At 42.2% G+C, this 23,391-nt stretch overlaps 1 protein-coding gene across 6 annotated transcripts in view; it reads right to left on the reverse strand.

Annotated features, from left to right (window-relative positions):
- The window catches only part of LOC105480919 (sideroflexin 1), a 47,129-nt gene that overhangs the window by 20,120 nt on the left and 3,618 nt on the right, over positions 1-23,391 (reverse strand). For 3 of the 6 annotated variants that reach the window (XM_011740109.3, XM_011740114.3, XM_011740108.3), the window contains one exon: positions 13,612-13,784. In XM_011740109.3, the coding sequence (XP_011738411.2) occupies positions 13,612-13,775 (164 nt within the window). In that variant the 5' untranslated portion in view covers positions 13,776-13,784. Of the gene's footprint in view, positions 1-13,611; positions 13,785-19,959; positions 20,065-22,980; positions 23,040-23,391 lie in introns of those variants that run through there. The other 3 variants (XM_011740110.3, XM_011740111.3, XM_011740116.3) reach the window with 3 other exon arrangements.

Here is a 23,391-nt window from a genome sequence, read left to right on the forward strand (position 1 = left end):
GGAAATGGGGTCTCTGCAGACGCAATTAGTTCAGATGAAGGCATACTAGATTAGAGTGGTCCCTAAATCCAATGAATGGTGTCCTTATAGGAAGGCCACGTGCAATCAGACGTAGAAGAAGGCCAAGTGATGAAGGAGGCAGAAATGACAGCGATGTACCCATAAACCAAGGCACATCAAAACATTCCTAGAGCTTCTAGAACCTTAGAAACCCCAAGGAAGGATTCTTAGAGGGAGCACGGCCCTGTTGACACCTTGATATCAGACCTCGAGCCTCCATAACTGTGAGGCTCAAGTTGGTGGCAATTTGTTATGGCAGCCTTAATAAATTAATAGGCCAGGCGCGGTGGCTCACACCTGTAATCCCAGCACTTCGGAGGCCGAGGTGGGTGGATCACGAGGTCAGGTGTTCAAGACCAGCCTGGCCAACATGGTGAAAATCCGTCTCTACTAAAAATATAAAAATTAGCCAGGTGCAGTGGCAGGCGCCTGTAATCCCAGCTGCCCAGGAGGCTGAGGCAGAATGGCATGAACCAGGGAGGCGGGGCTTGCAGTGAGCCAAGATTGTGCCACTGCACTCCAGCCTGGGCGACAGAGTAAGACTCTGTCTCAAAAAAAAAAAAAAAAAATTGTTCTTATGAAGTGAATTAAAAACACTGTGTAATTGCTTGTTGCTGGTACATAGGAAACTACTGTTGTTTTGTGTTTATTATAAGTAGTCCCCTCATTGTATTTTTATTTGTTCTATGGTTTTTCAGTTGTTATGGTCTCTTCTTTTTCTTTTTTTTTGAGATGGAGTTTTGCTCTGTCACCCTGGCGAGTGCAGTCGTGCAATATTGGCTCACCGCAACCTCTGCCTCCCAGGTTCACGTGATTCTCCTGCCTCAGCCTCTGGAGCACCTGGGATTACAGGTGTGCGCCACCATGCCCGGTTAGTTTTTGTATTTGTAGTACAGACGGGGTTTCACCACGTTGGCCAGGCTGGTGTTGAACTCCTGACCTCAGGTGATTTGCCTTGGCCTCAAAGTGCTGGGATTACAGGCCTGAGTCACCTCGCCTGGCTGAGTATTCTCATACATATTACATACATTATGGAAAAAAAGACAGGGCTCATGTCCAAGTTTGGGAAAAATGATTAAGCAGCTTTATTATTACTCCTGGACTTTTTAGAAACTTTGAACAGTTAATAGAATGTGACATTCTCAAAAGTGGAATGTAAACTTTCTCAAATTTGACTACCAAAACCCTCTCCCTTTCTCTCTCTCTGCCTCCCTTGATTCCTCTCTCCCTTCCCCTGCCCCGCTCTTTTCTTTCTCTAAGTATTTCATAGAATTTCATTATTATTTTTTCTTTCTTTCTTTATTTTTTTTTGAGATGGAGAGTCACTCTTGTTGCCCAGGCTGGAGTGCAATGGCGTAATCTTGGCCCACTGCAACCTCTACCTCCTGGGTTCAAGCAATTCTCCTGCTTCAGCCTCCCGAGTAGGTGGGATTACAGGTGCGTGCCACTATGCCTGGCTAATTTTTTGTATTTTTAGTAGAAACGGGGTTTCACCATGTTAACCAGGCTGGTCTTGAACTCCCGACCTCAGGTGATCCACCTGGCTCTGTCTCCCAAAGTGCTGGGATTACAGGCGTGAGCCGACGCGCCCGGCCAGGGTTCCTTTTCTTTAGAGGTCTTTTTGGGAAGTTCAGCTCTAGTGTTCCATTATTTTGTGCACTGGTCACTACTGATGTGGGATATGCATTCTTAATAATTAAAGAAGTACTATGCATTATTCCTGATTAATTATTTTATGGGAAATATATAATTTTACCTTCTTTTGGGCATCTATCAAGATGTGGCTTTTTTGCTCTGACATACTGATGTGATAAATTACATTAATAAATGTCCTAAATATAAATCACCTTTTCATTCTTGGAATAAATTCTACCAGTGCATGTTTTAACACAAGGTTGGATGTTATGTGTTGGTGTTTTATTTTGGATTTTTGCATTATCAATTTGTAAGACAGGCCATTGTTTCTTTTTGTATTTTTTTTTAATCATTTATTTTATCAGGGTTGCAATGAATTGGGAAGCATTTCCTTTTTTTCCTATGATCTCATAACATTTTAAAATTAAATCAGCTTTATTGAGGTATAATTTAAATACCATAAAAGTCATCCACTTTAAGTGTCCAATTTGATAAGTTTTGAAAAAATGTACTCAGTGGTGTAACCACCCCAGAACTGTGGTGCAGCATATTTCCATGTCTTCAACAGTTCCCTTGGGCCCCTCTGGAGTTATTTCCTCACTTCCGGTCAACCAACAGATCTACTTTCTAACACTATATTGCCTTTTCAAGAATTTCACACAAATGGAATCATAGAGCGAGTAGATATATATTTTGTGTATTTTGTATTTGACCTCTTTCACTTTGCATAATGCTTTTGAGATGCACCTTGTTGTTTATATGAGTTGGTTAATCCATTCGATGGATGGACATACCAGTTATTTATTTATTTATTTATTTATTATTATTTTGAGATGGTGTTTCACTCTTGTTGCCCAGGCTGGAGTGTAATGGCGTGATCTTGGCTCACCGCAACCTCTGCCTCCTGGGTTCAAGCGATTCTCCTGCCTCAGCCTCCCAAGTAGCTGGGACTACAGGCATGTACCACCATGCCCGGCAAATTTTTTATATTTTTAGTACAGACAGGTTTTCTCCATGTTGTCCAGGCTGGTCTTGAACTCCTGAGCTCAGGCAATCCTCCCGCCTCTGCCTCCCAAAGTGTTGGGATTACCGACATGAGCCACTGCACCGGTCATCTCTTCTGTTACATGGATCAATTCTCTTTTTAGTTATTCTGAAACTGCTTTTGCAAAATTATAACTAAGGAAATTATGACAGTGAAAGAAATCAGAACTAACCGACTCTATTTGGCTTGTAATCCTTAAGCGGTCCTTGTTCATTCCTGGGCATAGGCTGAACTAACCTTGGGAAGGAATTCAGTTCATGGTTTGACTCTGAAACAAAATGACTCCCTTCTTGCCTGGAGTCCAGTCTGCCTTTGCAGGACTACCAAATTAGCTACAAGATTAGAAATTACAGTTTAAGGGTCGTGCAGTCTCTGGCTCCAAGAACCTGAACCTCTCCAAATTGCTCCCGGGGCTAACGTCACTGTATTGTAAAACCTAAGATCAGACCTTGAGATATTTTGCACTTTGGATCAGTTGACGCCATCCAGACCAGTAATCTGGCCCAACCAGTTCTGCCATCACACTCAGGAAGAGAAGACATTAAAAAACCTCACTTCGAACCTCTATGATTCCATCTTCAACCTGATCAATCAACACTCCCCATTTCCCAAGCCCCTACCCGCCAAATTATCTTTAAAAACTCTCATCACCGACGGGGAGACTGATTTGAGTAATAACAAAACTCCGGTCTCCCTCACAGCCAGCTCTGCGTGAATTACTCTTTCTCCATTGTGATTCCTGTCTTGATAAATCGGTTCTGTCTGGGCAGCAGGCAAGGTGAACCCAACGGGTGGTTACCAAGTCTAGTAGGTGAAGTAGGTGTGAAGTAGTATCTTCTTGTGGATTTGCATTTCCCTAGTAACTAAAAATGCTGAGCATAGTTCCATATGCTTACTTGCTATTCCTGTATTTTCAATGGTGAAGTGTCCTCAGTCTACTCAAATCTTTTGTCCACTTAAAAAAATTGGGTTGGGTAATTACTGGTTGGATATAGTTCAAGTGATATAGTTCAGTATTGATAGAGTTCTTTATATCTTCTGGATACAAATCCTTTATGAGATATAAGTTTTGCAAATATTTTCCTTCAGTCTGTGAATTGCATTTTTATTTTCTAAAGTGTCTTCTGTCATGGAAAGACTATTTTTGATGAAGTCCAATTTATCAGTGTTTTTCTCTTTCCATTTAAATTGATCATTGTTCATTCTTATGTCTTATCTAAGAAATTTTTGCCTATATTGCCAGGCACGGTGGCTCACGCCTGTAATCCCAGCACTTTGAGGGGCCGAGGCGGGTGGATCACGAGGCCAGGAGATCGAGACCTTCCTGGCTAACATGGTGAAACCCCGTCTCTATTAAAAAAACAAAAAATTAGCTGGGCGTGGTGGCACACGTCTATAGTCCCAGCTATTCGGAAGGCTGAGGCAGGAGAATGGTGTGAACCTGGGAGGCAGAGGTTGCAGTGAGCCGAGATTGTGCCACTGCACTCCAGCCTGGGTGACAGAATGAGACTCTGTCTCAAAAAAAAAAAAGAATTCTTTGTCCATATCAAAGTCATAAACATTTTCTTCTGTTTTCTCTAGAAGTTGAATAGTGTTAGCTAGTATATTCAGGTCTACTATCCGTTTCAAGTTAAATTTTGTTTACAGGATGAGTTAAGGATCAAGATCCATTTTTTTATTTCCAGAACTATTCATTGAACAGAGTATCCTTTCCTCATTGAATTATCTTGGCTCCTTTATGTAAAATCAGTTAACTATATATATTTGTGCCTATTTCAAGATTCTCTTCTGTTACATGGATCTAAATGTGTCTCCTTACAACAATGCTAAACTGTCGTTACTATGAGAGCTTTACAGTCAGTTTTAAGACCAGGTAGTGTAAGTTTCTCAGCTTCATTCTTTTTCAAAATTGTTTCCAATATTCTAGGCTCCCTGTATTTCCACATAAACATTAGAAGTAGCTCGTCAGTGTCTAAAAAGAGCCTGCTGGGGTTTTGATGATTACAATGAATCTTACATAAATTTGGGAAGAGATGACATCTTAACAATATTGAGTCTTCCAATACAGGAACACTGCGTATCTCCCCATTTTTTAAAAAAACCCAACCTCTGTTTTTTTCTCTGTAATGTGTGTGTGTGTGTATCGGTGTACAGGCATTTTATATATTTTGTTAAAGTGATCTCCAAGTACTTAATATTTTTGTTGCTACTGAAAATGGTATTATTTTAAAAATTTCAAAATTACAGTTGTTAATTGCTACTAGATAGAAATGAAATCGATTTTTGTATATAGATCTTGTAACCTTACTAAATCCATTTATCCTAGTTGGGTTTTTTTGTAAATTCCTTTTTTTTTTTTTTTTTTTGAGATGGAGTTTTGCTCTTGTCACCCAGGCTGCAGTACAATGGTGCAATCTCAGCTCACTGCAACCTCCACCTCCCAGGTTCAAGTGATTCTCTTGCCTCAGCATCCCAAGTAGCTGGGATTACAGACATGCGTCACCAGGCCTGGATAATTTTGTATTTTTAGTAGAGACAAGGTTTCACCATGTTGGCCACCCGCCTTGGCCTCCCAGAGTGCTGGGATTACAGGCGTGAGCCACCGCGCCTGGCCTGGTAAATTCTTTCTATATAGATGATCACAATTTCTGTGAATAAGGAAAGTTTTACTTTTTCATTTCCTATCTTTGCCTTTTTTGAAAAAAAATGTTTAAATTTTGTCTTATTGCCCTAGTTAGAACCTCTAGCACAATGCTGAAGAAAATTAATGAGAGCAGAAATGCTCGCCTTGCTCCCCAGCCTCGGAAGGAACGTGTTCATACTGTCACCATCAGGTCTGATGTTAGTGGTAGGGCTTTTGTAGTTGTACCTTCCCCTTCTATTCCTAGTTTGCTGACAGCTGTATCAGGAATGGATGTTGGATTTTGTCTGCTTTTTCTGCATCTATTGATATGGTAATATGGTTTTCTGTTTTAGTCTGCTGATACAGTGATTTGTTTTTTGAGACGGAGTCTTGCTCTGTTGCCCACCTCGGCTCACTGCAAGCTCCGCCTCCCGGGTTCACGCCATTCTCCTGCCTCAGCCTCCTGAGTAACTGGGACTATAGGCGCCCGCCACCATGTCTGGCTACTTTTTTTTGTATTTTTAGTAGAGACGGGGTTTCACCGTGTTAGCTAGGATGGTCTCGATCTCCTGATCTCGTGATCCTCCCGCCTCGGCCTCCCAAAGTGCTGGGATTACAGGCGTGAGCCACCGTGCCTGGCCTGATACAGTGATTTTTAAATGTTAAACCAATCTTGCATTCTTGTCATAACTCCACTTGAGTTCTGCTTATTTTGGTATTGCCCTTTCTGGGTAGATTTGTTAAATTCCGTTAAGAATTTCCATGTCTATGTTTACCAGGGGTATTAGTCATTTTTCCTCTTATCCCTTTTTCTGGTTTTGCATCAGGGTATTTGTAGCTTCAGGAAATGAATGATGAAGTGTTTCTTGACTCTTCTGCTTTCTGCTGGAGTTTGTGGTTTGATATCCTTTTTTTTTTTGAGACAGAGTCTCACTCTGTTGCCCAGGTTGGAGTGCAGTGGTGCCATCTCGGCTCACTGCAACCTCTGCCTCCTGGGTACAAGCAATTCTCCTGCCTCAGCCTCCTGAGTAGCTGGGATAACAGGCACGAGCCACCACACTCAGCTAATTTGTATTAGTAGAGACGGAGTTTCACCATGGTGGCCAGGATGGTCTTGAACTCCTGGCCTCAGTTGATTCGCCCACCTCAACCTCCCAAAGTGCTAGGATTACAGGAGTGAGCCACTGCGCCTGGCTGGTTTGATATTCTTCCTGTGAAAAAATTCTTTCTTTACCTGTGTAAAGCCATCTGGCCTTTGAGATTTTTGTGGGAAAGATTTTTGTTTTATTATCATCTTGTTATTTGTTTTCTGTTTGTCTCTTCTCCTCATTCCCTTTTTCCCCCTTTCCCTGCCTTCTTTTGGATTGAGTCAATTTTGGTAATCTATATACTGTATTCATAGAATGTTATGGATTTCACTAAGATTTTTTAAATCTTTAGCAAAAAAGCTATATAGTAGGCTTTATTTTTATTTTCTATTTCTCTTTTAGGTAACCTTCTTACTCCTTTTGTTATGTATTTTGAGTTTTATTTGTTTCCTTTAGATTGGTTAGACTTACCAGAGGCTTATCCTTTTCTGGGTTTCTCAAAGGACAATTTCTTACATTTATTTTTTAATCCTATTAATTAATTTCTGACTTTTAAAATTAACTCCTCTCTGTTTTGAAAAGCAGTGTATGTAGGCCGGGTGCAGTGGCTCACACCTGTAATCCCAGCACTTTGGGAGGCCGAGGCAGGCAGATCACAAGGTCAGGAGATCGAGACCATCCTGGCTAACATGGTGAAATGCCATCTCTACTAAAAAAAAATATACAAAAAATTAGCCGGGCGCGGTGGCGGGCGCCTGTAGTCTCAGCTACTCAGGAGGCTGAGGCAGGAGAATGACGTGAACTCGGGAGGCGGAGCTTGCAGTGAGCCAAGATCGCGCCACTGCACTCCAGCCTGGGCGACAGAGTGAGACTCCGTCTCAAAAAAAAAAAAAAAAAAAAAAAGAAAAGCAGTGTATGTAGTAGTTAACAGTTAATAGCATGAACTCTGTGGTCAGATTGTCTGGGTTTCAATCCTGGCTCTACCACCTACTGCAGCAGGATTCTGTTAATGTCTCCATTTCTCAATCTGAAAAATGGAAATAACATTACCTACCTTCAAAGGCTGTGAGGGTTAAATTAGTAAATGTGAAATGATTAAAGCAGTATCCAGCACTCAGGAAGTACCCTGCAGGGTTTGCTGTTTTCTTATTATTCTGCTGTTCTCTAGTTTCTTAGGCTGGATTCTCAGTTCATTCATTGTCGGCTTTTATTGTTTAATCACAGAGATATGTAAAGCTACAGTCTTTCCCCTGAGTACAATTCCTTAAGGTTTCTTATTAATTTTCTCATTGTTTTTACTTTGTAATTTTATTTCTTTTTGTTTTGATCAAAGAATTAAAAGAGCATAAAAATTCTAATGTGATTAGATGATCTATCAAAGATGATAAAATGTATGTTAGAATTTCCTACTATAATTGTGGGTTTTTTGTTTTTTTTTTTGAGACGGAGTTTTGCTCTTGTTACCCGGGCTGGAGTGCAGTGGCATGATTTCAGCTCACTTCAACGTCTGCCTCCTGGGTTCAAGCAATTCTCCTGCCTCAGCCTCCCAAGTCGCTGGGATTCCAGGTGCCCGCCACCGCACCTGGCTAACATTTTGTGTTAGTACAGACAGGGTTTCACCATGTTGGCCAGGCTGGTCTCAAACTCCTAACCTGAGGTGATCTACCTGCCTCGGCCTCCCAAAGTGCTGGGATTATAGGCGTGAGCCACTGCGCCCAGCCCTACGATTGTGTTTTAATCAAGTTCTATTTGTATTGCTAACCACCCTTTCTTTGTATATTTTGATGGAACACCACCAGCTCATGAATACTGTCTGTTCAGCATTCACTATATCTTTATCAATATCAAGATATTTGGGTCTATTTGCCCAGAGTTGCGATTTCTTGCTTTTTATTTGCAATTACCTTTGTCCTGCTTTTTAATGTTAGCCATTTTTATTACTTCCTTTTTGGTTCATTTTAAAATAGCATTGTTGGTATCCCACTAGAACTGTATATTGGCAGTCACACTTAAAACATGGTATCTCTTTAACCCTAACTAGCCCTTGAGCTAATCTCCCCACCTGATTTATCTCTTGAGGGGAGGTAAGAAACTCGATGAGTTATTTCTTACATACTGATTCAACAACTGGCTTACTAATTAATATATATAAAAGTATATAGGTGAGGCGTGGTGGCTCATGTCTGTAATTCCAGCACTTGGGGAGGCCGAGGTGGGCAGATCACTTGAGTCCAGGAGTTCAAAACCAGCCTGGCCAACATGCTGAAACCCCATCTCTACTAAAAACATAAAAATTAGCCAGGCATGGTGGCAGGCGCGTGTATTTCCAGCTACTTGGGAGGCTGAGGCAGGAAGAATTGCTTGAACCTGGGAGGCAGAGGTTGCAGTGAGCTGGAGCGCCACTGCACTGCATCCTGGGCGACAGAGCAAGACTCCATCTCAAAAAAAAAAAAAGAGTATATATCAGCACAGAACCTAACAAATACCCCAAAGCTCATTTGGAACAGGCCTAGTCAATTTATCACCCAGACTTTAAGGGTCTATATGCTTTAAAAAGGTGAAGAGAAAAAAAAAAAAGGGAGACATTGAGGGATTCTTGGAAAAGTGTATTGTAATTTCGTAAGTACAATTACATCACGCAAGCTTCAGGTATTCTAAGTGGGGTGTCATGTCATCACTGAGCTTTTTAAGTGTTTCCACCCAATTTTAAAGTCTTTGATTTGATTTAAAAATGTTTTAATTTGTTGGTATGTTAGTAAATTATTAAGGCGTACAATTTTCTGTTCATGCATATTCTACTAACTTTAAAATAAAACATGTTAATGCATTTCTTGAATACAGTAAGGAGCAAAATCATGTATATTTTTGAGTTTTGTTCCTATTTGAGACAAGATGTTTTAATTCTTCCATTTCCTTTTTGGTTTTTGACACTACAATCTAGGGCTTTAGATTCAGATACCTATTACCTTTTTTTTTTTTTTTTGAGACAGAGTCTTGCTCTGTTGCCCAGGCTGGAGTGCAGCAGAGCGATCTCAGTTCACTGCAACCCCCACCTCCCAGGTTCAAGTGATTCTCCTGCCGCAGCCTCCCAAGCTGGGATTACAGGTGCGCACCACCATGCCCAGCTATCTATTACATTTTTTTATAAAATACTTTTAAGGCCAGGCGTGGTAGCTCACGCCTGTAACCCCACCACTTTGGGAGGCTGAGGAGGGCGGATCACTTGAGGTTGGGAGTTTGAGACCAGCCTAACCAACATGGAGAAAGCCCATCTGTACTAAAAATACAAAATTAGCCAGGTGTGGTGGCACATGCCTGTAATCCCAGCTACTCAGGAGGCTGAGGCAGAAGAATTGCTTGAACCCGGGAGGCAGAGGCTGCGGTGAGCCGAGATCGCGCCATTGCACTCCGGCATGGGCAACAAGAGAAAAACTCCGTCTCAAAACAAAACAAAACAAAAAAGCAACCACTTTTAATTTCTTTTATTCTATATACACTCTTTCATACTAGATGTACAACTGTTTCTATTTTAATGTGTTTCAACATTCATCACTTGTCTATTTATATGATGACTTTCTTATATTTCTTTTTTGTTGTAGTAAAAGATTCATAACATAAAATTTACCATTTTAACCCCCCCCCCCTTTTTTTTCTTTTGAGATGAAGTCTCGCTCTGTTGCCCAGGCTGGGTGGAGTGGTGCGATCTCAACTCACTGCAACCTCCGCCTCACGAGTTTCAGCGATTCTCCTGCCTCAGCCTCCCAAGTAGCTGGGATTATAGGTGTGCATCACCATGCTCAGCTAATTTTTGTATTTTTAGTAGAGACGGGGTTTCACCATGTTGGTCAGGCTGGTTTCAAACTCCTGACCTCAAGTGATCCTCCTGCCTTGGCCTCCCAAAGTGCTGGGATTATAGGTATGAGCCACCACTCCCAGCCATTTTAATCATTTTTAAGTATACAATTCTGTGGCATTAAGTGCATTCACATTATTGTGTGGTCATCACCACTATCAAACCACCACATCTAGAACATTTTCATCTTCCCCAACTAAAACTATGTGCCCATTAAACACTAACTCCCCATTCTCTCTTCCCCCAGCCCCTGGCAACTTCCCCTTTACTTTCTGTCTCTGTGAATTTGACTACTCTAGGTATCTCATATAAGTGAAATCAGCAATATTTGTTCTTTTGTGACTAGCTTATTTGACTCATCATAATGTCTTCATGGATCAACCATGTTGTAGCATGCATCAGAATCCCCCTCCTTTTGAAGGCTGAATAATATTTCATGGTATGGGATTCCATTGTACGGCGGGACCACATTTGCTCATCCACTCCTCTGCTGATGCACACTTGGGTTGCTTCCAGCTTTTGGCTACTGTGAATACTGCTGCTATGCACATGGGTATACAAGCATCTGTTTGAGTTCCTGCTTTCATTTCTTTCAGGTATATACCCAGAAGTGGGATTGCTGGGTCACACAGTGATTCATGTTTCACTGTTTGAGGAATCTCCTTATATTACGGCTTATTTTTTTTTAACTCTATTTTGTGTTATCTTTTGACCACCCAAGAAGGTTTCATGAAGAGTTTATGTTTGATGCACTTGCATATTTTACATATTTTCTTTCTTTCTTTCTTTTTTTTTTTGTTGAGATGGAGTTTCGTGCTTGTTGCCTAGGCTGGAGTGCAGTGGCATGACCTCGGCTCACTGCAATCTCTGCCTCCTGGGTTCAAGTGATTCTCCTGCCTCTGCCACCCGAGTAGCTGGGATTACAGACATGTACCACCATGCCCAGCTAATTTTTTGTACTTTTCTTAGTAGAGACGGGGTTTACTATGTTGGCCAGGCTGGTCTCGAACTCCTGACCTCAGGCGATCCACCCACCTTGGCTTACCAAAGTACTGGGATTACAGGCATGAGTCACTGTGCCTGGCCGCACTTGCATATTTTCTGTTGCTGTTGGAAATAGAAGATCTGCTCTAAAATTCCCAAGTGACAACTCTTTCTCTTGAGAACTTTGCACACCCTACTTACTATCTTCTGGCATTCAGTATAAAGATGAAAAGACTGAGCCCTTTCTGACAGGTTCTTTTTTAATAGCTTTTTTTGTTTTCCTGTTCATGGATGCTTTTGGAAGTTTTAAAAGTTTATAGAAAAAACAAAAGGAAAAAAATTGCCATGTGTGGGTGCCTCTGCTTGAAATAGGGCAGGTCTCTTTAATTAGAGAAATGGTTTTCCTCACCTGAGGAGAATTCCATTTTACTTTCTGTTGCTATGAAATATATTTAATATTGCTTATTTGCAATTTTTTTAGTTTCTCTTTTAGGAGCACCACTTAATTTCATCTTCAGTCTCTACTCTCTTTTCCTCTTATAAAGTCTTTTTCATATCTTTCTTTTCCATCTATATCAGGGACTGGCAAACACCAGTCCATGGCCTGGCCTGTTTCTCTATGTCTGTGAACTCAGAATAGCTTTTACATTTTTAGCGGGTTGTAAAAACAAACAAGAATATGTGACAAAGAATGCGTGGCCTGTAAAGCCTAAAATACTTTTTGTCTGGCCCTTTACGGAAAGTTTGCCGACCTCTGGTCTTCACCCAGGAAGCTTCTCAGGTTCATTCTCTCCATCGGTAATTCTACTTTGTCTTTTTCTTTTTCTTTTTTTTTTTTTTTTGAGACAGAGTCTCGCTCTGTCACCCAGGCTGGAGTGCAGTGGCATGATCTTGGCTCACTGCAAGCTCCGCTTCCTGGATTCACGCCATTCTCCTGCCTCTGTCTCCTGAGTAGCTGAGACTACAGGCGCCCGCCACCTCGCCTGGCTAATTTTTTTGTATTTTTAGTAGAGATGGGGTTTCACCGTGTTAGCCAGGATGGTCTCAATCTCCTGACCTTGTGATCTGCCCGCCTCGGCCTCCCAAAGTCCTGGGATTACAGGCGTGAGCCACCGAGCCCGGCCGGTAATTCTTTTTCTTACTGTGTGATTTCTGATGTTGGTTCTTTACCACTGCCTCCAGTAAACCTTTCAATTTCAATCACATTTTTTGGTTCTTGGCAATGTTCCTTATGCCATCTTCTTTTCAACCACGTAGTTGTCTTTTCATCTCAACCTCTCCGCTTTCTATGGCTTTGGCCTGTCTTCACTATTTCCTCATAAGGCTCCAGGATGTTCTGCTGTTTGTATATCTGCTGTCTGTATATTCCCTCTTTACGCACATTGGCACATGGCAGTACTTGGCCAGACTCAGTGTTTATTGGCTGTCGTTGGTTCTCTCTCTACCTAGATGATGGTTAAGGACCTGCTTCTGATGTATCACTTCTGGGCACGTTTAGGCACAAAGCTTCTAACAATCCAGTCCCCAGCTTTGGATTGACTTTCCCCTAGTGCAGGAGTCAGCAAAACTACCGGTCGTGGCCTGTGTGCCCTGCTAGGTAAGAGGTTTTTACATTTTTTTTAAAGGATTGTTAAAACAAACAAACAAAAAACACAAATAAAAATTTAAGAATAATATGTGACAATGACCCACAAAGCCTGAAATAGTTCCTATGTGATCGTTTACAGAAAAAGTGGCCAACTGCTGCCTTGGATGGAATATCTCTACACTGGTAGCATCTTCTCTTCCCCCCTGTTTGCTTCTCTCAGCTGATGGCGTGCATCCCATATCTGCAGTCCCTGTAGGCATTGCCAGCAGCACCCTTGCCATCTGAGCTCCTACCTACAGGATTTTACTTACTGGGCCTATAATTCAGAAGGAACCAAACTACCCCTGATTCTTGGCAATTTGTTTTTGCATAATGCTGTTTCTGTCCAGAGACAGAAAAATGCATGGAGGGGTTGTGGATGTCATAGCGGAGGTGGTGGTGCTATTGGAGAACAGAAGGCAAGCTGCCAGGAGAAAGGGATTGGTATCCACAACAAAGAGGGGTGACTCTCATTGTCAGGTTAATATGAACCCTAGATATTTGTGTTAAGGGCGAGCAATGAGGGATACAACAAGTCTTTTTACTCTTCCCTTTTTTTTTTTTTTTTTGGTCAAAAGAATTCCATTGCAAAAAAAAAAAAAAGGTTGTAAAAATCACTAAGTGAAGGTTTAAAGATAATAGCCTAACATGATGATCTATTTATACATTAAACCAAAAAACAATAATTAATGTTACCTGTAATCACGTACTATTTTTCTTGCACTCTCTAGTTGTTCGTTTGTTAACAGAATGTTCCTGGGGTCAGTTACAGTGAAGAAATGATTGGCTCGTCCAATGAAAGTGCTTTGATCCCATCGAGGTTCCTTGATGTTAATGTTTGGTGGCAGTTCTCCAGACATGGTCCCGGACTGCAAAGAGTCAAAAAGGCAAATTCAAGTAAGGCTTACAATGTCACTACATATTTAGAAACTTTATAGTCACTTTTAATTTTCAAGTAAAGGTTTACGTACTCTTCCTATTTATAAAGATAATTTTGCTATAAATGGCAAAAAGGCCATCTAAATTCAAAGCTAACTTTGTCTATAAATCTCAATTGATCTTAACTAAATTTCAATAGTTTCCTACATATTTGTCTTTATAAATACATAGTATTTTAATATTTACTTGTTGAATACTTAGAATTACTCTGCAGAAAATAAAGGTATGAAGTTTTAGGAGAGGTGCGGCGGCTCACACCTGTGTTCCCAGTACTTTGGGAGGTCGAGCAGGGAAGATCCCTTGAGCCCAGGAGTTTGAGACCAGCCTGGACAATAAAGCAAGACCCCATCTCTACAAAAAATTTTAAAAAACTATCCAGGCATGGTGGTGCATGCCTATAGTTCCAGCTACTCAGGAGGCCGTGGGGTGTGAGGACTGCTCGAACCCAAGAGTTGGAGGCTGTAGTGAGCTGTCATCATGCCACTGCACCCCAGCCTGGGTGACAAAGCAAGACCATGTCTCTAAAAAAAAAAAAGAAGTTTAAAAATAATAACAGTAACAAGGCCTGAAGTTTGAACCCATTTTTCTGAGTGAAACAACCAACGTCAAACTACTAAAGTTGTTTAAAGCCTACTAAAGTTGTTATTCCTACTAGGAGAAATGACTAATGATTTTAAAAAGGTTTAAATGCTAAAAATTACACAACTAAAAAAGATGCAGATTCATTCAGCCTTGTTTAGCACATAAACCACCAATCAAAAATTAAGAATTATGTTCTTCAAGCTACCAGGAACATAGTGGGAAAAACACATTTGCATAGCCCCATGAATAGGAATAACTCTGTAGCGTATAATTATCCTCATAAAATTTTTATTTTCTGGCTAAAGAGCATTACTTTTTTTCCAAAAGTAATTAATTTCTTTCTCTGAGTAATACATGTTTATTTTAGAACTGCGTTGTATTGTTGTAATAGATGCTTACTGTGGTATTCTGAAAAACACAAGCTTATTATAGAAAATAAAGAATAAAGAAACAAAATCTCCCATAATCCAGGCACTCTGAAATCATCGTTAATGTTTTGGTACCTTTCCTTATAGATATTTTCTATACATGTTATTATACAATTAAAAAAATAGTTGATATCACACTGTGTATTTTAAAATCCCGATTTTTTTGTACTTATTTCATGAGTATCGTTGTGGCCGCTGTTCATTTTGGATATATAACTACACCTTTAATGTTTAAGTGGTTTTTGATTTTTCACCATGACATATGATTGCTTATCCCTGTCTATGCATGTTTGTCCTTACAGCTAGTGATTTCCTCAGACTAGCTCTCTCTGCGTGATATTAGTAGGCCAAAGGATTTTACCCACTATGAAGGTTTCAAACCATGGCTTACTTACACCTGCTTCCCTTCCCTACGTTTCTAATACCAGTTTTAATTTTAATTCACTTTTCAGGTCACTTTTCCTTAAGTTACTTTCTTAGTGCTTTACAGGTTCGGAGGTATATTAAGATGTCAGATGCAAATGCTGGGCATTCCTGTAAGGCATATTTTCTCAAAATCTCCAATTAACACATATCATGGACCACAGGATCAAAACTGAGCATGTGAGGTCCACGGATGTGAGGAGTCTAGTGTATGGAAAACAGTAGGGCGGTGAGAGTGAGAAGGTAAGAATCAGCCCTGCTATTCCTAGAGCAGGCTGGGGTAACAAACACAGAGAAGGCCAGCCAGAAAGCTAATGGGAAGCCTATTTTCCCCAAGGTCAGAATGCAGCTATGTGGTGTCATAATAGTTCTCTTTTTTTGTGACCACTGCTTTCTCATCTCACTGAGAAATCTTGTTATCTATCATCACAGACGGTCAGAAACTTCGCTACTTGAAATCCTAACGCACAGAATGAAACATCCCACTCTTGACACAGAAAGCCGGCCCAGATTTCCAGCCCGGGCGTAGAGCTTCAGATTAGGAAACTTTTGGACGCAACGTTGCAAGTCCATCTTAACTTTGTAGCTTCTAAGGAAACAGGGATGTGGTAGTGATAGTGAGAATTACAGTTAAAAGGGAAGAGAGAATAGTTTGTATTCAATTTTCTGAGAAAAATCTGTATCAGATCTCCACCGGGGAACATCACAGTCCACCTGGGCCTGAGGGCAGGCACAGGAGGGTAGAGAAGGGTGCAGGGAAGGAAATGGCTCATGGCCTCATGTACAGCCACAGCCTGGTACCCATCAGCATGAGGTCCACACCCAGAGTGCAGGCTGAATCCCATGCCCAGCCTTGTGCTGGACCTCCTGGATCAGAATCTCTAGGAGGATAACATTTGTCTGTTTCAAAAGCTCTCCAGATGATTTTGATGTGTTCCACTGGTTCAGAACCATTGATCTGCGCCAGCAGCTTCGCAGGAATAAACAGTTCCCCGAGGAGGGGAGTTGAATGTGCTGTGCAGTGTCTTCCTTCTTGCTACCACCATCATGGGGATACAAGAAATGTATGTCATTGTATGCAGACATGACTAAATTTTGAATTAGAATATATCAAGTGTATTACAAAAAGCAGAGTCCAGTTCATATTCTGAAAAGCAGCCCTTTTCAGACTTGTCTACAGAGGCTTGGGCTCTGCTGAGGCATCTTAGCAACCCGTAGGGCGTGCAGGCGAATTCAAGCAGGTGGGTTCACATGCTGGCCCCTGTCCATGAGCCACATTTTGAAGTTACAATTACATGTATTACACAGCATTTGTTTCTATCCTTAGAGGTCATCAAATAAATGCCATACGTAATCATACAACTGAATAAAACAGAAAATCTGGCCTAATTTCCTCCCCTTTCTGAATGAGCCAATAAAAGATATAATTCCTACTCTCAAATAGACCATAGTTTAAATGCATAACAGAATAAATACTTAGGAGAAAAAAAAAATCTGCTAGCTTTGTTTTTTCTATAAGGCCTAAAAAATGCTGCTATCTTTAATATCTATTTATTGAGCACCTACTACAGGACGGACTCTTGGGACTCTTGGGCTGTATCAGGGAACGAAGAAGACAAAAATTCCTGCCCTATTGGAGCTGACGCTGGGATGGCAGAGGTGAAAGGAAAACAGCAATAAACAAAAAACACAAAAGACAAGTAAACTATTCATTATATTATAAGACAGTAAATGGTTTGGGGAAAACAAACAAACAAACAAACAAACAAACAAACAAACAAACATACCCCAGAACAGGATAAGAAGGATCATGAGCAGGGCCTGCATTTTTAAATAAGGTAGTCAGGGCATGTTTCATTGAGAAGGTAATACCGCAGCAAGACCAGAGGACAGTAAAGAATTGAATCATGTGGATATCTGGGGGAAGAGCATTCCAGGCAGAGGGAAAAGGTATTGCCAAGACCTTAAGGCAAAAATGCATCTGGTGACTTCAGAGAACAGCAAGAAGGCATGAGCTGGAGTGGAGTGAGGAAGCGGGAGATGGGAGATGAGCAGGTAAGAGGCGTAACGGCTTAGGTTGGAGTCAGATGATATAGGTTGTGTAGCCTCTGTAAGGCCTTTGCATTTCACTCTGCAAAAAATGGGAGTCATCGGAGGGTTCTGATCAGAGGACTGAAATGAACGGACTCACAATTTGAAAGGATCTCTCTGGCTGCCGTGTGGAGAACAGACAACGGGGAGATAAGAGTGGACACAGGAGGAGCAGCTGCAAGGTTCCTGCAGAGATCCAGACAGAGCCGGGGGGCAGCGCAGGTGGCAAGAGGTACTGGAGCTCTTGGTGTTTCTTCAGTGGTGCCAGCGGGATTTCTTGACACCTCACACTCGTGGGATGTGAGAGAAAGGAAAAGCAAGGTTCCTAAGTATTTGGTTGGAAAAACTGGAGGAGGAGAGAGGGCCGATGGAGAAGACAGGAAGCTCAGATTTGCCCGGAGTAAGTTTGAGGCACCTAGGAGGCATCAAGTGGAGATGTCCAGCGGGCAGCAGAATGAGCAGGTCTAGGTTCGGGGGAGAAGTCTAATCTGGAGATTATCTGTGGGAGTTGTCAGACAGAGATTATATTTAAAGTCACGGGATGTGATGAGATCACCAGGGAAGTGAAGGTAAATAGAGAAGAGATCCAAGGACTCTGGTGTGAAGAGGTCAGAAAGGACCGAAGGCACGCACAGTGGGCTGGGGAGTGACTGGTGGGTGGAAAACCAGGAGAGAGTAGCATCCTGGAAGATGAGAGGTAAATCTATTGTTAGCCCGACTGGCCAAAAGGTAGACACCTTGGTAGCCGGTCACTTCCATTTTTGGATAGTGAAGGGGGAGGAGGTGGATTTAACAGCAATGATGGTGGTAGCAAGATGGAACAACACATTAAACCTCCCCTCCTCAGGAGACTTTATTCCTGCAAAGCTGCTGGTGCAGATTGATGGTTCTGAACCAATGCAACACATCAAAATCACCTGGAGAGCTTCTTATAAACACAAATACTATCCTCCTTCTAGAGGTTCTGATCCAGGAGGTTCAACATAAGGCTGGGCGTGGGATTCAGCATGTGCTCTGGGTGTGGACCTCATGCTGGACGGACCCCAGGCTGTGGCTGTACATGAGGCCGGGAGCCATTTCCTTCCCTGCACCGTTCTCTACCCTCTGGTGCCTGCCCTCGGGCCTAGGTGATCTGTGATGTTCCCTGGTGGAGATCTGATAGGGGTTGTTCTCAGAAAATTGAATACCAAGTAATCTCTTTTCCCTTTTAATTATAATTCTCACTGTCAGTATTTTTCCTTTATGCTTAACATAAATAATGAAAACAAAAATTAATATGTAGCTTTTATATAATTCTAGTTCCTAATAACTATCTCTAATTTGTTAAATATAAGGGCAACCTTTAGGGCAAGTTGCTGCCATCATGGTCTTATTTGAGAATTGGTTACTATATTATTTATTTATTTTTCTTGAGACAGGGTCTTCTCTCTCACCCAGGCTGGAGTGCAGTGGTACAATCACAGCTCACTGCAGCCTTGACGTCCTGGGCTCAGGTGATCCTCCCACCTCAGCCTCCCGGGTAGCTAAGACTACAGGTGTCTGCCACCATGTCCAGCTAGTTTTTGTATTCTTAGAATTTGTATACCGTTTGTAGAGCCAGGCACTGTATTGCCCAGGCTGGTGTCAAACTCCTGGGCTCCAGTGATCTGCCCGCCCTGGCTTCCCAAAATGCTGGGATTATAGGTGTGAGTCACTGCACCCAGCCAAATATATGGGTACTCTATAAAATTTAAGTATTATCATGTATAAGAGCTGGATAGTCTTAAAAATGATTTCTGCAATGTGCTTATTATGTGGAAGCCGAGGTCCAGAGGGGAAATAACTTGCCCAGGTTGCATAGTAGATGCTGGCGGCAGAACCAAGTCTGGGAGAGCTCAAAGAAGGACCAGCCTCCAGGGCACTGGCCAGCTTTCCACTCACCACTCTCTTCTAGCCATTTTTCTTGAAGTATGACACCAATTAATGTCTGCAGAGAAATGATATCTTGGAGGCCCCTCCCTTTTTTCCTTTAAATAAAAACTTGACCTTCATACTACGAAGTTCTATATTACAATAACCTTAAAGTTACTCTACAGTACAAGTGATCAAGAATGCTGTGGAGGCCTCAGAAAAAATGTCTTCCTTAGAAGGCAAGGAAAAAGGAGAGAGATGGAGAAGGGAGCCCTGACATCTTAAGAATTTCCATTACATACAAGGAATTGGGCTAGATGCTGGCCTAAGCTTGCAATATTAGAGAATATTCCATCTAGAACTTCTCACAACAACAGTGTGATTCAGACATCCTACGCACATTTTGCAGACGGAAGAATCAAGATTCTGGGATATCACTCAAAGCCACCGCATCTTTCCAGCAAGGGAAGAAGCAGGAGTGCTTGACTCCAACTGCTTTATCTGCAGACTCCAGTCAAACCCACCGAAATCCTGGCAGTGGAAGCGCCTACCGCATGTACCTGTGATGGGCAGAATAACGGCCGCCAAAGATATCTCCATCGAATCCCCGAAAGCTGTGAGAAGGTCTAATAAAAAATGCGGCTATCTTTAATATCTTTTTATTGAACACTTACTACTATGAATATGTTACCTTACATGGTGCAGGGACTTTGCTGATAAGATTAAATTAAAGATCTTGAGAGATGCAGAGATGATCCTGGATTATTTGGTGGGCCCAATGTCATCACAAGGGTCCCTATAAGAGAAAGAAGGAGGCAGAAGAGGCAGAGGCAAAGAAACAGATGTAGGAACAAGCAGAGGTTGGAGTGATGCTGGGCTGTGAGCTGCAGTCCCTAACAGCTGGAAAGGGCAGGGAAAGGGGCTCTGCCCTAGAGCCTCCAGAAGGAAGGCCCACTTGTTCTAGACTTCTGACCTCCAGAACTCTAAGATAATATATTTGTGTTGTTTTAAGCTACTTAAATATGTAGTAATTTGTTATAACAGCAATAGGAAATGAATACAACACTGTTTCCTCTACTTAAAAAGGATTTCAAGTTGTACTATAGTGGCATAAGAACTACCAACTGGATGTGATGATCTGTGTTCCTCTGCCCCCAGAATTTAAAAAAACCCAAAAAACATGCAGACTAATCAGGAATGGCACATTAGCATTCTCACAAAAACAGCTGATCTCAGATCAGATAACATTTTATTATTAACCATGATGCTGTGTTTCAATTAGACAAGACTTCTTTCACGCATGAACTTACTTCCACCTTTAAGCACAGAAGTAGCTTGCACCCCAGACAAATTGATCAATTTTTAAAAACAGGAGTCCCACTTAAAAAAAACCAAAAACAAACACCAAAACTTATTTCCTATTCACATGAAAGTCAACAGCACTGAGCGTGGTGGCACGCGCCTGTAATCCCAGCGACTTGGGAGACGGAGGTGGAAGGACTGCTTGGACCTAGGAGGTTGGAGACCAAACTGGGCAACATAGTAAAACCCGTCTCTAAAAATCAATGGGGCCCACCAAGCATGCTGACATGGAGCACTCCTTATGCATGGGGCCTGGGCTGGGGAGGGTGCGCCTAGGCACGCCCTGGGCTGGCTCCGCTTTGTGCCTGGAGTCTATTCAGGGAGCGAGATGCTGGTATCCCTAAGGCCTTGGCCGCCATGTGGGGATCCCCAGGGTGCACCCCATTCCACTCGCCAGGGTCAGGGCTGGCCGGGTGACTTGGTTGGTCTGTAGCATTCCAGTGCGCACCTGCTGGCCCCGGGCAAGGCAGAGATGTGCTGAGGGCATGTGCTTCACACACCTGGTACTGACAGGTCAGCAGGGCTGGGTGGTGGGGCGGGGCTGCCGCAGGCACTGTTGTGGGGAGGGAACGAGGTCCTGGGGTGGGGGTGAAGGTGCAGGAATGGCCTTTGTTTATCCATGGTCTGGTTTATGCAGCCATCCATCTGGCAAATTATGGCCCCCAGGCTTGCCTGCAAGGTTGAAACTGGGTAAAGATCAGACACCTTGTTACAGAGGTATCTTGAACATCACTCACAGTCTTTCATGACCTAGGATAGGGGCAGTGCTAGGACACAGGCTTCTCGACTCCGGATTTCTGCAGACTGCGCTGGAGGAAGTCGTGCTGCCCAGCCTTGCGTTGACACTGGGAACAGTGTGAATAATCATGAAACCACAGAGGCTTCAAAAGAAAGTTTTGGAGAATAAGATATTTGCATTCCCATTGCAGATGCGGCAAGGATCATGAAGAATGTCCCTCAGAGGGCCAGACGGCACAGGACGCCAAAGAATGTGTTCCAGAGTGTGTGGGTTCATCACCCTCATGGCACGTGAAGCAAGTGAGCGATGCCAGGGAGAGTGAGGAGACAGTCAGTGGGGAGGGTGCTCTCTCTGCCCTGTCCACCTGAGGCTTTGAGAGTTATGCAGAAGCGCTGGGGGGGTGCCTTCAGGCACTCAGAGAGGCTAGGAGACAGGGGAGCAGGCCCCAGCCCGCCACAGACACAGAGGGGCCCAGGGAAGCTGTATTAGAGATGCTTACTGAGCAGTTACTTGCTGGCTTCAGGCCTGCAGAAAGGCAGCAGCAAAATGTGATGGTTCACACAGCGGCACACTGGCAGGTTTCTCACGTCCAGCAAGCTCAGTTTTCATGAGCTGAAGAAATGATGCAATGGGGTGTGGAGGGAAGAGAAGGGGCCTAGAACAGACGTGCTAGAAGGAAATGATTGGTGACAGACGGTCTCCGTGTATTGCAGTAGCTGTAATGTGGCTTCCTGGTGCTTGGCCAATTGAGGTGTTAATTCTAAGAATCTTTTTCATGAATGATTTTAAAGAAATATTTGGATTTTAATGGTATTAAGAAATTTTGGTGGGGTATGAGAAAAAAGTGGGACTTAAAAAATTCTGTGGTTGGCTGATGCCACTTATGCTAAGAAAAATGACTTTAAGGTTTGATCACATAAAGACATTCTCACAATGATGTTGGCTATCTGGAACTGTTAACAATTATAACATGATACTGCATTTAAATGAACAGATTATTTTACAGATGATATATGTTTAAAAATTATTTCACCCTTTAAAAGGGACAGAAATAATCTCATAGAGAAATTAAAAACTGTTTAAATTCAATCCCTTAACTAAGGTTTCGAGTAAATATAGTTTCATGGAGCCTCATCCCAATAGATTTCTGAAAGTCTTTTTATTTATTCATTCACAAACAAAATTAACTTATGCCTTCTGTATCCACTGAAGGCCTCTTATGTACTCAACACTGGCTTGGTCCTGGGTTTGGAAAGACCCAACACACAGCTGTTTTTTTCTGGCTGGTCCCTGCTGATGGAGGCCCCCTGCCCTGTGGCGTAATCTCCCTGATAACCTATGGAATGAGAACTGGACTTAAGCAAATACAATCTAGATTTCAGTCCTGATTCTGTTATTTCCTTTCTAGACATGTGACTGGGTGAATTACTTTACATCTCCGAGCCTCAATTTTGTCATCTATAAAACACAGATAAGAGTTGGCTCATAGAGTTGGTAGGATTAGCAAACTGAAGAGTATGAGTCTTTTATTAATCTTTATTAAGGTGCCAAACAAAAGTGCAATCAATATTAATAAGCTGGTTTTCCATGAGTGGAAGCTCCTGTCCTTACCGGCCATAGTCCTGTGCATAAATGCAGCTCCTGGTGCCAGGAATGGCTGCCTGAGCTTCCTGAAGATGATCAGAAACATGTAAGAAAAAGAATTTATCTCCAAGATAAACTTTATTTCAAATTTTTAGCTGCATGCTAAGAAAATGCTTAACTACTCGAGAAAAAAGAATTTTCCAAAATATTGTAGAAAACAAGTTAGCAGGGAATGTGCTTCATCAGGAGTTTAGTAATAAAGACCTTTAATCTTGGCTAAAGATTAATAATGATAACTACGTTATTAAGCTGGAAGCCTGTTGGTTAAAACTACTGTATTTTGAGAGTTATGACAGGGTATGATTGCCCAGTTTGTTTAGCTAGGGCCAGGCAGGTGTGAGACAGCCCGTCAATCACTGCTGTCCACTGTCCAGGGGA

The sequence above is a fragment of the Macaca nemestrina genome, chromosome 6 (genome assembly GCF_043159975.1).
Source record: "Macaca nemestrina isolate mMacNem1 chromosome 6, mMacNem.hap1, whole genome shotgun sequence".
NCBI lineage: Eukaryota > Metazoa > Chordata > Mammalia > Primates > Cercopithecidae > Macaca > Macaca nemestrina.